The sequence below is a fragment of the Lipotes vexillifer genome, unplaced genomic scaffold (assembly GCF_000442215.2).
Source record: "Lipotes vexillifer unplaced genomic scaffold, Lipotes_vexillifer_v1.1 scaffold90, whole genome shotgun sequence".
Taxonomy (NCBI): Eukaryota; Metazoa; Chordata; class Mammalia; order Artiodactyla; family Lipotidae; genus Lipotes; species Lipotes vexillifer.
Window position 1 is genome coordinate 3,677,793 of NW_006782310.1, and position 17,904 is coordinate 3,695,696.

The 17,904-nt window shown below is 41.1% G+C and overlaps 1 protein-coding gene across 17 annotated transcripts in view; it reads left to right on the forward strand.

The window, feature by feature from the left end:
- Positions 1 to 17,904, forward strand: part of DTNA (dystrobrevin alpha) — a 393,226-nt gene that overhangs the window by 290,698 nt on the left and 84,624 nt on the right. For all 17 annotated transcript variants that reach the window (XM_007455181.1, XM_007455187.1, XM_007455193.1 and 14 more), the window contains one exon: positions 7,979 to 8,192. In XM_007455181.1, the coding sequence (XP_007455243.1) occupies positions 7,979 to 8,192 (214 nt within the window). The remainder of the gene's footprint in view (positions 1 to 7,978; positions 8,193 to 17,904) is intronic.

Genomic DNA, 17,904 nt, shown 5'->3' on the forward strand with positions numbered 1-17,904 from the left:
TTCCTGCTGGGAATTTTCCTGAAGGTCAGGAAACTTTGGTCCAGGGAGGGGAGAGTTGGATGAGTTTTCAGGAGAAGCAACCTATCTCTTTTGCAGTGGGATTTGATGAGTAAATCAACAGCAGAACTCACCCTGCTCTTACCTGCATGTCTCAGAGGTGGAAAAACAAGTCATAACAAAGCCTCAGACAACGGTCACCATCACTTTAAGTATCGGTGGCAAGGGTGGGTGAGGGTTGAGAGGGCATGTGTATGGGCGTGCACACACATATACACACACATACACACCGTCTACACACTAGAGGGTATGCATATTCCCAATGGCATATTGACAGATTATGTTCAATTCCCAGCCTAACTAAGAGTTGTGAGTTTAAGTTTTATTCAGGGTCTTACAGAGGACTATAGTCCAGGAGATAGGTCTAAGGAGCTGCTCCAAAGAGGTAGCAGGGATATATGGGGTAGCGGGGATAAATTCACATATATATGATTTTTTTGGCTGAGGAGTACATGATGTCAAACATACGTCTTGGTAAAAGATTACTGCTGTGCACAAAGAACAGGTATCTCGAGTTAATGATTTTAGTGTTTTTCTGGGTATAGGAAGATGCAAGAATCTGAGGTCATTGAAATTCTTCCTGAGATATGCATCTTAACTATCTAGGTTCCCATTTATACAAAGCACAGAATGCCTCATCCTGTTTTTTCATCCCTCAGGGTGCACTGTCAGTGGCTGATTGCAGTGGGTTGCGACTTAACCCTTGTAAAGCTGGATGATGAGTAATAAACATTCTTTGTTCTTTTTTTTTCCAAATGTGTATAGACATAATTATATAAATCATTCTTAAACTGCATAAATTGATAGTGACCAGCTGCTTGTGATGTGCCTCACAACCTATTAGAACGTAGGAGGCTGTCTTGATGCCGAAGGACTGAGAACTTCTGCCTTAGAGCAATGCTTCTCATACTTTAATGTGAATACAAGCTCCCTGGGGATGTTGTTAAAATGCAGATTCTGATTCTCTAGGTCTGGGGTGGGGACCTGAGAGTCTGCATCTCTAACAAGCCTAGTGTCTTGGGATTCCAAGTATGGTCCTAGACCAGCAGCTGCAGCATCACCAGGGAGCGATTTTACAGCCTTGCAGGTGAGTCCAGTGTGCAGCCATGGTGGAGAACCACCACTCCAAAGTGAATGAGATAAAGTACAAGATGATGGTTATTGACCCTCCCCAGCTGCAAGCCCTCTGAGAGCCTTCTAAAGGTTTATAAGTCAGTGATTGTCGAGAGTCACCTGGAGGGCTTTGTCAAAACCCTTTCCCACCCTGCTAAATTTTGGAATCAGTAAGTGGTAGAATCTGGAATTGGGAATTTTGAGGAGCCCGATTTCATGAAGTGTCTTTTGATTTTCCTATCCTATCTATATGTACCCTCTCTTCCAGATTTTACCCTACTTGTATGATTCTCCTACTTCTCATAAAGTTTATGACCTCGGTCATTTCTATCTGGTATAAATGAGTTTGGCATTTTTGCACTTATCTCAGGGATACTTGGATTTAAGTCATCTATATCTATGAAATAAAGAGTCCATCTCTTGTTAATAGAGTGTAAGAGATCAGCAAACAGATAAGAAACATCGCTTGAGATCAACAAACTCTTCTCTACCCACATACAAACATTTCCTCCCACCCCCGTATCCTGCCTCTGACCCAGCCATTTTCTTCCTGATATTGCCTGAATTTAAGGCAAACTATTGAAGCTTTGTCTGTTTCCATTTATTTATAAAGACAGACCATGACGTGTTAATAATAAATGTCTGAAATTAACATATTATTTTTAAGATTCTATGAAGTACTAAATATTGCTTTTAAGAATACATTTTGCCAGCCTTCCCTGGTGGCGCAGTGGTTGAGAGTCCGCCTGCCGATGCGGGGTACACGGGTTCGTGCCCCGGTCCGGGAAAATCCCACATGCCGCAGAGCGGCTGAGCCTGCGCGTCCAGAGCCTGTGCTCCGCAACGGGAGAGGCCACAATAGTGAGAGGCCCGCGTACCGCAAAAAAAAAAAAAGAATACATTTTGTCAGGACTTCCCTGGTGATCCAGTGGTTAAGACTTTGCCTTCCAATGCAGGGGGTGCAGGTTTAATCTCTGGTTGGGGAGCTAGGATCCCACATGCCTCGGGGCCAGAAAAACCAAAACAAAAAGCAGAAGCAATATTGTTAACAAATTCAATAAAGACTTTAAAAATGGTCCACATCCAAAAAAAGAAATCTTTAAAAAAAAGAATACATTTTGTCTATTCTTGATATGGTTAATGTTATCTGAATAATTTCATTATGCAAACTGATGTCTTATGTAATATATTAGTATAAAACGTACGCAGTTTTATAGATGAGGAAACCCCACTTCTTATCACCTGTGCGTGATAGTAGGTGCTCTGTGATGGACATTTAAAGCTTGATGGATATTTAGTAAAGTGTGCACATTGCCATCTAGTGTTATACAGTCATCATTGCATGACCTAAATAAATTCCTCGTTTTCTAAAATGACTTGATAGCTCAACAATAAGTAACATACTTATACAACTGTCAGACCTTTAAAACAGACCTCTTAATAGCTTCCTAATGACTCTCAACTTAGCTCATTTCTTAATGTTCCTATCTAATTAAGCAAAAGGCTTGTGATATTTACCTTTTTCAATAATAATAGGTATTGAATGCTTGTTATTCACTAAGCACTATGTGAAGTGCTTTACATGGATTATCTCATTTGCTTCCCACAATAACCCTGTAATGGAAAAGCTGTTATTGTCCACATTTAACAGATGAGGAAACTGAAACTTAAGGACATTCAGTGGCCTGCTCAAGGTCATAATGGATAGCCAGTAGGGAAACCAGGTGGAAACCCAATCAACCACCCAGGAACTTGTACTACTCTGTGCTGTGATCTGAACCTCTCAAAGTAGTTACCAGAGAAATAAAGCTTCCAAGAAATCTTTATGAAAGCAGGCCTTCCTTACCAGGTCTCTGTTAACAAATACAGTGAAATCGATTCAAACTCCACTAATGCAGAATATTTGACAACCAAACTGAATAGGTAACTGCTTTTGTGGCTGGGATGGTGTCTGTGCTTCTCTGATATCACCTACATAATACATGCTCAAAATTGTATGTTAATTAGTTTATTGAATTTGGAGGACCAGGCTAAAACTTAAGTTTGGATTCATAATAAATCTTGTAAATTAATAATAGCATAGCCTGTCTGCAGATCAGAGAGTATTTAATTATTTTAATACAAAATATTATGTGCCAAGCCCTGTGGTCAGCACTTGTGTATAGCTTTTCTCTTTTATCTTCACTACAGCTCCCTCTGGGTGGCATTAGCTTTCTCATTTCTAACAAGGGAATAATAAATTGTATAAAGGTGAAATAACTTGCCCACAGTTTTACAGTTATTAGTGGAGCCAGGAGTGAAACCTCAGTCTTTGTTATGGCAAAATCTGTATCATTTCCACTCTGCCACTCCTAGAAAATAATGTGCATAATTATAGTTGTCTGCATACTGCCACCCCCTATGTAAAAATGCCACAGTCTCTTACTTGGACTAGAGCCATAGTCTCCAGTGATTTCTGCATGTGTGCCTGTCCACCTCTGTTCCTTTCTTCCCTCAGTGTCAGAAATGATATTTTTAAGCTGCATGACTGACCATGTCACTCTGCTGTTCAAAACCCATGTCTTAGCATAAAGACCAAAATCCTTATAGCAGTTACAGTGCTCCTCCACCTTATCTTGTTCTTCAGGCCCCTTCACGACCATATCGTAATCCCGTTTTGTACCTGGCACGCTGTCTGTCACAGTAAGTCATGATTTCTGATTATCTGTTTGTGCGATAGTGAGGCATGCCTGTATCCCCACCAGACTGTTAGTCCATGAGGCAGGAACTACACCTGTATGGTTTGCCATCGAGTCCCCAGGACCCACCACAGTGCCCAGCACATAATTATGAAAACTAGTTTTTTTTTTAAGTCACTTAGTACTATCTATTCTCACAGCCAGAATTAGTATTTTATTCTTCCTTATATTGAGACCTTAGGTGTGTAAAGACACAAATACAGATCAGATTTATTTTTAATAACTTTCATATGATTTTCAGATGTTTTACTTGTCTATAATCATAGGCCATTATTATTTCCTATGGTATATGCCTTATTCCAAGCATTTTACCGGCATCATCCCATTTAACCTTCATAGTCATCATCGGAGGGTAAGGACTATTATCAGCCCCACTTTTCTGAGATGAAGATCCAAAGAAGTCAAGTAATTTGACTGCTGATATAGCTAAGATTCAATCCAAGGCTTGTGTGATTGTTCATGACTACGCCTTGTTGTGTCGTTAGCAATTGAATGCATCCTTAGAAGACCCTGTTTCACTGTTGTCATTTCCTTGTCATGCACTCACTTAGCCAACAAATATCCATTAAGCTCCTATGATGTGTGAGGCCCTGTGACAGTGCTAGAGGTGTGAACAATTATCATGACAGGCAGTCTCTTTCTGTGGCATGTGCGATGCAGAGGCGGAAACAGATGACCAGCTGGCGGAAACAGATGACCAGCTGGTCTGTACAGAGAGTCCACAAATACTGTGATGGGGAAGAATAGGATTCTAAGGTGACACATAGGAGGGATATAAATCCTAGAGGCAGGGGATCCAGAAGACATCCTTGAAGAAATGGTATTGACACTAAGTTACGGTGGATGAGACATAGATACGAAGTAAATAAGGCCAGATCAAAAAGAACTTTGCAAGACGTGTTGAAAAGTTTGGATTTCAAATTAATGGGAAGCTATTAAAGGGCTTTCAGCAGCATACAAATGACATGTCAGATTTGCAGTTCAGAAATATCACTCTGACTGCAGTGTGTAGGAAGGATTGGAATGGAGAAAGAATAAAGGCAAAAGAGCTGATTTAGTCAACCGGTAAGAGATCGTGAAGACAGCAGTGGATGATGGAATTGGGTGATGCAAATAAGGGTCCACGGAAATGGAGGCGTTAAAGTGACATTTAAGAGATATAGGACTTGGTCACTGAGAGCATGTGGGATGTGAGGACCCAGGGATGAAATGCAGATTCTGGCTGGGCCAGGGGGAGGGACGGGGGCTAGTGCCATTCACTAGAGAAGGGAACCCCAGAGAAAGTGGCTTTGGAAGAGAAGAGGTGAGTATAGGCTGGACACGCAGAGGCTAAATTGCCTAAGGAGCCTCCCTATGGGTCTGTTGGCCACTCCCGTGGACCTGTGTTATTCCGCCTGTGGGAATCCTGAGGGCCTCCCTGTGCTCTACAACGTCTCCTCAAGAGAGACCTAGCCATCCAGCCTGTCTCCCTCCACCAGCAGCCACTCCCTGCCTTGTAGCCACATCTCCCTCTTGTGCTCAAGTTCACAGTCCATATTCCTCTTCTCTAATGCCTGTTTCATGTGATCCGTAGCCAGGATCCAGATCAGAAGAGTTCAGTAGCCCACTTCCTATGGCTACCTGGGCACAGATACCAACCAGGACGATGGGGGAGATCTCATCATCACTGCTCTCTTTGTATCCTGTACCCAGACATACCCAAGGACTAGATCCAGAGGATTTGTAGATCAAACATATAGGGAATAATTATAGGAATACCAGCTATTTCCCTCAAGAAAATTTAATTAATAAATAAATTCAACTTGTAATGCCATCTCCCTTGGAGTACCTCACCAGCTAAATTGAAAAATTGGATAAATAACATCAATAAATACAAAGAACGTCCTTGTTATGTGATATACAGAGAAGGTTGCAAAATTGGAATCACATCTGAGTTCATCCAAATCTAATAAATATTTAAGTAATTCAGTTGGAAAGTGATTTGTACTCCTCTGCTCCAAACCAGAGATATGCCGAAAAGTTTTCTTTTGACAGGACTCACATTATTCACTTGTTCATGTATAATGTATTGTACCCATGTACCAGGCACTACCACTTTTGATTTCATGCATTTTTCCATTTAATGAACACAATCCCCACTTTATAGATGAGGAAAGTGAGGTTGTAAGTCAAGGCTAAAAGGGTATGCACTTGTAGCAGAAGAGCTAGATATGGACCTAGGTCTTTGGACTCCAAGTCCGGTGTTAATTACAACTTCAAGTCCAGGATCTCAATAGATGTTAGTTTTGTTTTTCAAATATAGTATCAGAAGTGAGCAAAGAGATAGGAGACTAAAACTTGAAAGTCGTTGGTGGAAAAGCATATGTGGTGTGTATGGTTCTCAGGAATTAAAACGTAAGTATATACTTCATTGAGAAAATCAACATATTTATTTTCAAACACCAAAGTGTAATGAAAAGTGAACCTTAATCTTGGTGAAGATGTGGAGAATCTGGAACTCTCACACTCCTGATGGGAGTGTAAAACACTACCACTACTTTGAAAAACACTTTGGAAGTTTCATAATTAAACATACACCTACCATACAACCTAGCCACTTTGTTTCTAAGTATTTACCAAAAGAAACGGAAGTATATGTCTATACAAAGATTTGTACATGATTGTTCATAGCAGCTTTATTCATAATAACCAATAACTGGAGCAACACAAATGTCCGTCAACAGGTGTGTTGATAACCAACAGGTGAGTTGATAACCAAATCCATTTAACAGAATACCATTCAGCATATCCATTTAACAGAATACCATTCAGCAGTAAAAAAAAAAAAGGAGCAAACTATTATCATGCAACAACATAGATGATTCTCAAAATAGTTACACTACATAAAAGAATACAGACCAAAAAAAGAGTACATATGGTATGATTCCAGCCATATAGAATTCTAGAAAGTCGTGATGGAAAGCAGATCTGTGGTCGCCTGGAGTAGGGAGCAGGATGGATCAGAAGGTGCACGAGGAGACCTTTGGGGTTGATACACGTGTCCATCATCTTGATTGTGGTGATGTTATCTGGGAATATCATGACAAGACCTCGGGGTGAACAGGAAAGAAATAGAAATGGATTTCTTGACTATCCTAGTGAAAGTAACCATGACTTGAGTTACACGAGCTTACTAACAATGGAACCAAGAAACTGTTCTTGATCAGGTGAGTTAAGTGATCTGTGCCTTAGTTGTACTGCTGCATTGTAGAGATAACTTTTCCTTTTCCCCCGCCTGCCTTCCTGCTTACTTTAACTTTCCCTTTTTTCTTATTTCAAACCTCATACTACTAAAAATACGTAAATAAATGAAAATATTTTAAATGCTCAAATGCAGTTTTGATAGCCTTTCAAACACTAGAATTTGTGTTGGTTTTCTCTTTTCCTTGTAAGGGGTCAGTGTGTACAAGTGGGAAAATGCTTTAAAGCCACATAGACTTGTTAATTTTAATCACAAGTACTATATACTTCAGAGTTGCTAAGAAACTAGATCTTAAAAGTTCTCGCCACAAAAAAGAACTGTTAATTATGGAACATGATGTGTTAGCTAACGCTATGGTGGTAATCATACTGCAATATAGAAATGTATCAAATCAATATAGAAATGTATCAAATCAACACCTGAAACTTACAGTGTTATATACCAATTATATCTCAATATTTTAAAAAGCCAACTAGACCTGGATACAAATGCCAGGTGACTTCCCTTGGACCTTTGCATTTGGCAGTTAACTTCCTTGGTTCTCACATTCCTCACATGTAAGTATTTCAAGGGTCTATTATGAAGAATAGAAATAACTCTGTACTATGATGTTCAGAAAATCATTTGTTTGCTCTTACACCTTGTACATCAGCTCTTTGAGATCCTGCGCTATGTGCCTTTACTGATGTCAACTCCTATAGTAGTGGAACACATACCGAAGCCTATGAGGCATCTTGACAAAAGAGGACAGATGGTACATGTATAATAATGAATTTACCTTTCCATGCACTCTGGTCTGATGTGTCCACTCTGCTTTCATTGTATGTAGTGCACCTGGTGGACATTTGGAACGTCATAGAAGCTTTGAGGGAAAATGGTCTGAACAACGTGGACCCAAACATAGAACTCAACGTGGCCCGATTGGAGGCTGTGCTCTCCACCATTTTTTACCAGCTCAACAAAAGGATGCCAACCACTCACCAAATTCAGGTGGAGCAGTCCATCAGCCTCCTGCTAAACTTCCTGCTGGCAGCCTTTGATCCGTAAGCTCCCTCTGAATATCTGTGACTCACTACATGTTCGGTCTCCCCTTCCTCTTGTGCTTCTTGGTCTTTATTCCAAAGAATTTTCTAGAGTAACCAACTGCTTCTTTTTTTCTTGGTCGGATACTTATCTCAGTAAAGTTTCTATGTGTTTAATATAAATTTTAAATGCTTTGGAAATGACTTAGTGAGTAAAATAGCTCCATAGGAAGTGGAGGACAATTGTATTTTATGTGCTGACCTTTATTTAACTCATCCCACGCTTCCTAGAAGCTATGGACGCTTGGAAGCGTTGCGTGATAGGCCTGTGGAGCAATTTAATGAACCATGATGTGGGAGGATGTTTTTAACGCTCTCCTTTGCAAATTATCTAAGACAGTGCTTCTAAGGTGTCATAACAAGACCCCAGAGCAAACAGATGTTGAAAAGTGTTCCTTCCTTGACCAGTCTAGTAAAAGTAGCCGTGACTTGCATTAAATGGACTGGTTGATAATGTAACATGTAAAACAACGTGATGCCATCCACACACCATGACTGAAACTCAGCCTCATTATCTTATAACTTCCCCTTGCAGACTCAGGGAATTTCAGAACTGTCTGAGATCTTAAAGACCATTCTTCCAAACCTCTCATTTTACAGATGAAGGACCCGAAGTACAGAGAGATTGTCACTTGTCCAGTGACAATCGGCAGGTCCAGTGGCTCTCAGCATGATAGTGGCAGAGTGGGGATTTAGAGATTCAGCTTCGGTTTTTTTTCCAAGGCACATGTGGCAGCCCTGTGAAATGTAAAACCTCCCCTGAATCTCATTATCAGCCGAAAATTTCAAAGGGGGGTTTGCTGATGGCCCCTAGGCTAGATATAGGATCAGCACCTCCAATTTCACCCCTGGTTTTGAATATTAAGAAGGAAAATTGCTAGCTTGATCTTTCAGCAATCCCATTTTAAGAATCTCAGAAGATTTTGCTTAGTCTCGTTGTCTAGCCAATGCTTGGGAATATTTAAACCCAGCACTGGAGATGTTCCAGCCAGGCTAATGTTATTATGCCACTCACAAAAGTCACCAGCTGTCACGTTGCAACCTAGTGTGGTGACAGATTTGTACGTGCTCAGTTTGACCAATATACATTATTGTCTCCATGTTAATATTTTGAGAAATTCTGAAGTTGAAATAAACAAGCAGTCCAGCCTGATAGATTCCATGCTTAGTCTGTGCAGCCTTCAGAAGTGATGTACTGCTTTGGGCTAATCACTGTGGTAGCCAAGCGACAGGGCTGGAAGAGGAAGATGTGGTTCCACATGACTGGTGGCAGAGTGGAACCAAGCCGTGGAATTTCTATAACAGCATTTCTGTTGTGTCCCCTTAACAAGATCATGGCAGCTTTCAGACCTGTTACTGAAGACTTCAGGAGCTTTATTTGTTGTAACAATGGAAAATGTAAATAGAGAGAATTTCCTGCTACATCTTGGGGTATTTCTAGAGGATTCATAAGGAATCAAAGCTAAAAAATACTTTGGGGGTTTCCCTGGTGGGGCAGTGGTTGAGAGTCCGCCTGCCGATTTAGGGGACATGGGTTCATGCCCCAGTCCGGGAAGATCCCACATGCCGTGGAGCGGCTGGGCCCGTGAGCCATGGCCACTGGGCCTGTGCGTCCGGAGCCTGTGCTCCGCAACGGGAGAGGCCACGGCAGTGAGAGGCCCGCCTACCGCAAAATAATAATAATAATAATAATAATAATAATAATAATTTGGACCAACTCTGTAAATACAGAGATGGGGCCAAATTAACAATAAGGATGGGGTATTTTGTGAAACAGATGCGGCTTAACCTAATAGATTTTTCACATTTGTTTGGAAATATTGGGAAGAGCATTTCAAAAAACAGAGCTGTAAATGTTCTCTAAATAGCTATGATAATGTAGCTGAATCATTGCAAGATTGTTGGATGCTAAGCTTAAGGATTATACCAAGGTAAAGAGTAGTTCACTTTTCTCCACACCCTCTCCAGCATTTATTGTTTCTAGATTTTTTGATGACGGCCATTCTGACCGGTGTGAGATGATATCTCACTGTAGTTTTAGGTTGCATTTCTCTAATGATTAATGATGTTGAGCATTCTTTCATGTGTTTGTTGGCAATCTTTATATCTTCTTTGGAGAAATGTCTGTTTAGGTCTTCTGCCCATTTTTGGATTGGGTTGTTTGTTTTTTTGTTATTGAGCTGCATGAGCTGCTTGTAAGTCTTGGAGATCAATCCTTTGTCAGTTGCTTCATTTGCAAGTATTTTCTCCCATTCTGAGGCTTGTCTTTTGGTCTTGTTTATGGTTTCCTTTGCTCTGCAAAAGCTTGCACTGTTCCTGGGAATGTAAATTGATACAGCCACAATGGAGAACAGTATGGAGGTTCCTTAAAAAACTAAAAATAGAACTACCATATGACCCAGCAATCCCACTACTGGGCATATACCCTGAGAAAACCATAATTCAAAAAGAGTCATGGGGGCTTCCCTGGTGGCGCAGTGGTTGAGAGTCTGCCTGCCGATGCAGGGGACACGGGTTCGTGCCCCGGTCCGGGAGGATCCCACATGCCGCAGGGCAGCTGGGCCCATGGGCCATGGCCACTGAGCCTGCACGTCTGAAGCCTGCGCGTCTGGAGCCTGTGCTCCGCAACGGGAGAGGCCACAGCAGTGAGAGGCCCACGTACTGCAAAAAAAAAAAAAAAAAAGAGTCATGTACCAAAATGTTCATTGCAGCTCTATTTACAATAGCCAGGACATGGAAGCAACCTAAGTGTCCATCAACAGATGAATGGATAAAGAAGATGTGGCACATATATGCAATGGAATATTACTCAGCCATAAAACGAAATGAAATTGAGATATTTGTAGTGAGGTGTATGGACCTAGAGTCTGTCATACAGAGTGAAGTCAGAAAGAGAAAAACAAATACTGTATGCTAACACATATATATGGAATCTAAAAAAAAGTCATGAAGAACCTAGGGGTAAGATGGGAATAAAGACACAGACCTACTAGAGAATGGACTTGAGGATATGGGGAGAGGGAAGGGTAAGCTGTGACAAAGTGAGAGAGTGGCATGGACATATATACACTACCAAACGTAAAATAGATAGCTAGTGGGAAGCAGCCGCATAGCACAGGGAGATCAGCTCGGTGGTTTGTGACCACCTAGAGGGGTGGGATAGGGAGGGTGGGAGGCAGGGAGACGCAAGAGGGAAGAGATATGGGAACATATGTATATGTATAACTGATTCACTTTGTCATAAAGCAGAAACTAACACACCATTGTAAAGCAATTATACTTCAATAAAGATGTTAAAAAAAAAAAGAGTAGTTCATACAAATGTTCAGGAGAAATGTTTGTTTCCTAATCTTCTTACACATAGGAAGGCCCCTGATGTATTCTTTCAGTAATCTCATTGTAGTAGATTTAGAAACACATCCACCCAAAGAAATCTCATTGTAGAAATTCACAGACACATCCACATAGAGACCCCAGTCTGCAGATGCATCTGCCTGCTCTCCTTTGGCAGAGCAAATGAATACAGGCAGTTCTACTGAAAAACAAATTTTCTGTCTGATGGATTTTGAAATTTTAGACAATGTGAGAGGTAAGCCGTCAGGAAGTCCCAGTACCTGGAAATACAATTTAGAAGTGAATATAAGAATAGAAACAAGAATAAAATGACTGTTCAATTCTCTCTCTTATAATAGTAAACTTCTAATTATCCAATTGAGATCCAGTATGGAAATCTGATGTCACTTCCTACTACCTATCCCATAATACCCAAATATTTATTTTTTATTTTTTTTGAAGTATAGTTGATTTACAGTGTTGTCTTAATTTCTGCTGTACAGCAAAGTGATTCAGTTATACATATATATATACATTCCTTTTCCATATTCTTTTCCATTACGCTTTATCATAGGATGCTGAACATAGTTCCCTGTGCTTTACCGTAGGACCTTGTTGTTTATCCATTCTATATATAATAGCTTACATCTGCTAATCCCAACCTCCCACTCCATCCCCCTCCCAACCCCCTCCCCCTTGGCAACCACAAGTCTGTTCTCTATGTCCATGAGTCTGTTTCTGTTTGTAGATAGGTTAATTTGTGTCATATTTTAGATTCCACATATAAATGATATCATGTGGTATTTGTCTTTCTCCTTCTGACTTACTTCACTTAGTATGATAATCTCTACTTGTATCCATGTTGCTGCAAATGGCATTAATTCGCAGAACCCAAGTACTTAAGGGAGCCTTCTGTAATTTGGTAGACATGAATGAGCCTGATACTGGTAGATCAATGATGTGCTGTTGGTATTACGAAATCACTGAAACATTTAAGAGATTTTCCCCTCATTTGCTGTATTTTAAATGGACATACTAAAAGAAAAAGAGAGGCAAAATCCAAAATAAAAGAGTTAGAGATGCCTTAACAACCTGGACTCTATAAAGAGGTAATGTAAAAAAAAAAAAATTTAAAGGAAAGACAGTAATTTAAACCCATGAAGAATAAAAACTTGCATTCAAAGAAATATGTTCATTAGTTTGCTTGTGCCTTAAAGTTCACCAGCCCCAGCCAGTTGAACTCTGCCAGGAAATAGTGACCTGAAATGAGGATCAAGGTCCACTTGACTTGGATGCATCCCTGAGAACCAGACTCACTTTCCCACAACCATAGTTCCCCAAGAGTAGCACCCTTCTGTTCCTCTCCCCGCCAGAATCCCTGGATCTCAGTTCTCACCATGCTTGCCGCAGCCTCTGGTCAGTTTCCCGGTTGTGAGGCTTCTCTGCTCTTTGGCCAAGTCAGCCTCAAGATACAGTACATCACTACATACGCAGGATGATTCGTAGACTGTCAAGAGCTAGCATTTGCCTCCAATGGCCTATGCCATGCTTGCCGCCCTGTCACTGAATAGGCAGTCCCTTCAGTCTAGCAGGTTTCTGTCTTGATCACTTTCCTTCTAAAAATGGATACTTGGGGGCTTCCCTGTGGTGGTGCAGTGGTTGAGAATCTGCCTGCTAATGCAGGGGACACGGGTTCGAGCCCTGGTCTGGGAAGATCCCACATGCCACGGAGCAACTAGGCCCATGAGCCACAACTACTGAGCCTGCACGTCTGGAGCCTGTGCTCTGCAACAAGAGAGGCTGCGATAGTGAGAGGCCCGCGCACCGCGATGAAGAGTGCCCCCGCTTGCCACACCTGGAGAAAGCCCTCGCACAGAAACGAAGACCCAACACAGCAAAAATAAATTAGTTAATTAATAAACTCCTACCCCCAGCATCTTCTTTAAAAAAAAAAAAAAAAGGATACTTGGGAGGGATATCACCTAGTGGGCTATTAACCAACCAGCTTCTAAGCAGACCCTTTCTACAGCCAGAAGCTTTCTTCTCTAAGTGTCTCTAGGGAAATGGAGGGGTGTGCCTGGGAAGCATGGGAAAGGAGGTCTCAGAAGAAGGGAGCAGGGCTGACAGGGAAGAATACAAGGAAATGACCAGAGCCTTAAGTCAGTCTCCTCTTCTCTCTTTCCTTCCGTGCCCCCAGGAACTGGCCTGCCTTGCCTCCTTCCCTGGTTGGTGGCAGGAGCCTTCCCCTGAGGCTCTCTCTTTCAGAACCCACTAACTCGGCAGCCCTTTTCCTCTCACTTCTTGTCCATATCCCAGTGGGGGTGAAAATCTCTTTGAAGTGTTTTAAGGACTTTTACTGTTATTACTTTTTAGGGAATTGAAAGTAACAGCAACACAAAAATGGCAGAAAGGTACAAGATGAAAATAATTCTTTAAAAAACAAAAGAAACATATATACCTTTATTGAGGTATAATAGTTACCTAGAAAATAATTCTTCACAGTTGATCATGTATGGCCTTTTGGAGAGGTGGTGTCATAGATGCTGATACACTGTGAAGCCCTTCAGCTCTCATGGCCAAGCTGCTCACCCTCTGCCAGGTCCCACTGTTCCTTGAACATGACTCTGACAGTCTCTTGAGATGCCTGTCTCTCTGCTTATCTGACTGACCCCCACAAGCTACTTTCAAGTGGGACCATGTCTTTTTCTTTATATGTACAGCACCTGAGCCAATATCCAGCTCGTAATGAATCAGTGAGTGAATGAACAAATGAATGAAAACCAAAGCTGGACTTAGCTCTTATCACACTAATTTCTTTTCATCCTTTTTCTGAGATTAAGCCCTTCTTAATCTCCGATCTTTTACTAAATCTAGTGGGTCTAAGTTTGCTCTGTCATCTAGATTCATACCCTGTTTTCACTTCTCCTCTACAGAGAAGGTCACTAGATGTCCATGGTTACTAATGTGGGCAATCCCATTTTCACAGCAGACTTTAACGTGCTTCTCTTTACCCTCTTCCTGCTTCCCCAGGAAACACTAACATCAACTTTCGTCAGTTGACTTAATCTCATTTCAGTTCAGGAGCCTCCCTTCTTGGCACAGTTCCTCATAAAGTAGGTTATATGACAGGGGCCTCACTTTTAGCAAATATTATTTCCACATATATTCGAAAACTTGAAGTAGGACAATGATATATATTAAACAGTGGTTTTTCTATTTTGGGAGGTCAATTCTTTTTTTCTTTTTTTTTTTAAGGTAGAATCAGATTTCTTTTTTAACATCTTTACTGGAGTATAATTGCTTTACAATGGTCAGTTAGTTTCTGCTTTATAACAAAGTGAATCAGCTACACATATACATATATCCCCATATCTCCTCCTTCTTGTGTCTCCCTCCCACCCTCCCTATCCCACCCCTCTAGGTGGTCACAAAGCACCGAGCTGATCTCCCTGTGCTACACAGCTGCTTCCCACTAGCTATGTATTTTACATTTGGTAGTGTATATATATCCATGCCACTCTCTCACTTCGTCCCAGCTTACCCTTCCCACTCCCCGTGTCCTCAAGTCCATTCTCTATGTCAGTTCTTAATGCGAATTTCTCTAATGATGTTAATAATATTATAATTATGCTAAGATGTACTCAGCATTTACTGTGTGCCAATAATCTTACTGGTTTGGCGTTACAGTATTATAATTTTTCAGGCTGAGTAAGTGATGAAGCTGAGACATAAAAAGGTTAGATAATTTGCAGGTCATACAGCTTCCTACTAGGTGAGGTAAGCGGGGGAAAATCCTTTTGTTTCAGGCATCAGTTTAAATTCAGCTCTATTCACGCTTTCTGTTTCATCTTTTTATATGAGAATTAATGTGCTTTTTTTCCCCCAGACTTACCCTGCTTATTACAGGATATTATTATTATGCTCACATTCCTAACCTTTCCAGTTTGTGATCTTTAGACATATTTGACAGAGTGTATGTGAAAGAGCTATTTGGACTTAACACGTTTTACACTGTAGAGTTACAGTCAGTTTTTTTTTTTTTTTTTTTTTTTTTTTTTTTTTTTTTTTGTTTTTTTTTTTTTCTTGCGTTATGCGGGCCTCTCACTGTTGTGGCCTCTCCCATTTGCGGAGCACAGGCTCCGGACGCGCAGGCTCAGCGGCCATGGCTCACGGGCCCAGCCGCTCCGCGGCATGTGGGATCTTCCCGAAACGGGGCACGAACCCGCGTCTCCTGCATCGGCAGGCGGACTCTCAAGCACTGCGCCACCAGGGAAGCCCCTACAGTCAGTTTTATGACAGCCCTCCAGAGCTCCAAATCCATCGTATAGTAGTCTTTCATAGAGAATACAAAATTCTGGAATTTTCCTCTTTTTTTGACATCTTGAACCTTGCTGAGCCATTTGAATATCCTTTCCCACTGCTGAGCCCCCAACATGATGAAAGGTACCACAGCACCATTTCAGATGCATGGATATGAAATAATCCTGGAACTCTGCCAAAACCCTTCTGCCTTTTGAGTTGTAAAAATGATTCTGATGTTCAATGGAATATGCACTGCAAAATACACCAACAAAATGTGTTGTTTACATGTGAGGCTCTATGGATGGGTGAGAATGAAGGAAAAAGAGAAGAGTCACACGAAACCAAATGTTCTTCTCTTGGCGTTTTATTATGTATGTGCCTCCATCTTTAAAATGTACTTGGCTTTGTGATTTTTTTCTTAGCACATCTTAAATCCAAGATGTCCACATTCTCTACTCACTAAAATTTTGTGCTGGTGGGAAATACCTTGTTCCAAGATCCCTACATGTTGCTAAAATGGAAGCCCTTTCCAAAGAATTTTCATAATTGTAGATAAATTGAACATCCGTAATGTCACTCGTCTTCCTGTCAGATGTACTTTGGATGAGTGGCAGGTGGGATTTCATGGGAGAGAGGGAGACATGTCAACAGATTTGGCCCCTTCCATTCTCCATTCTAGACAAACTCCTGGCAAACTCACCTGGCCCGGTGCTATGAAGAATTATTTTCCTGGATGTTTTGCTGACATTATGGGGAGCCCAAAGCGATGCCAGGGCCAAATAAGGGATTTATTTCTATGTGTTCACATGTTAACTTTAGTCTCCCCAAAACAAGAGTAATTATGTCTGTGATCCCTTCTAAATTCAACATCTCACATGACTGCACCATCTAATATTAAGGGCCATTAAGTGAACCTTTGTAGTTTTCCTCAAAACTTAGTGTTGCTCAGTACAAAACTTAAGTGGTAAATCAGAACATTTCACTTGTGCATTCATTAATTTAACTAACATGTATTAAGAACTCGCTATGTTCTAGGTGTTACGATAGAGTGGGGATGTTAGTTGAGTAAGACATGGACTCTGCCCTTAAAATGTGTTGTATTAAAATTAACTAGTTTTTGACTCCTTCTCCCAAGTAGATGATGGGCAAATTTGGAGGGTAGGAGCCACGTCTTATTCATCTTTATATGCCCCACTTCTGAGGCATTGCTAATAAATATTTATTGAGTTAATAAATGTGTGTTCCATATGAACAAAATAACTCCCAGAGGAGAAACGTGTTATGACAGAGGCATGTTGTGGAAGACAGAGGAGGAAGCAGCTCTCCCAGAGAATTAAGCCACCAAAGTGTCTGAGAAACCCAGGTGTGAGTGCTGGGCCTTTGCTTATCGTAAATGCTTTCCAAATGTTTTGGTAAAATATGTTGGTAAGAGAAGAACTCCTGGTTTTAGTATTCTTAAATAGAGAAATAATTCCTTGAGCCTGTTCAAAAAAAGAATCGGTCAGGATTCAATCTCACTTTCAGGGACTTGATTATTTGTCCTGGGGTTCTGTAATTTCAAACAGGGAACTCGGAGAAATTTTCTATTCTGTTTCTGTTGACCTAAAGCAAATAGACTACCAGTTATTTCTCCAGAAAGGGGAGAATAAAGGGTTTATTCGGGAATTGCTATTCGGGGTCTGCAATCCTGGAGAGTCCCCACAGGGCAAGGCAAGGAGAGCACTTTTATAGAGGGGGGAAGGAAGTTGGGAGGGCTGTAGTAAACAAAGAGTCCCTGGCTTTTCATTGGCTGAGTCCTTCCCAGGAAAGGAGTCTTTCTTTTTCCGGTTGGGCTCTGTTATCATCGCAGGGCGGGAGAGCGCCCCCTGCTGGCCTCCTGACTATTTAATTGAGGTTTCTTGTTTATTAAATTTTTACAGTTCCAACTTCAGCCTACCATCCCAGACCTATTAGTATCTATTTGTTCTTTTCCTTCTTGTCAAAAGTAGATTTTCCTTCCCAGACAACTTTTCCCTAAAAGTAGTATCTTAGTTAAAAG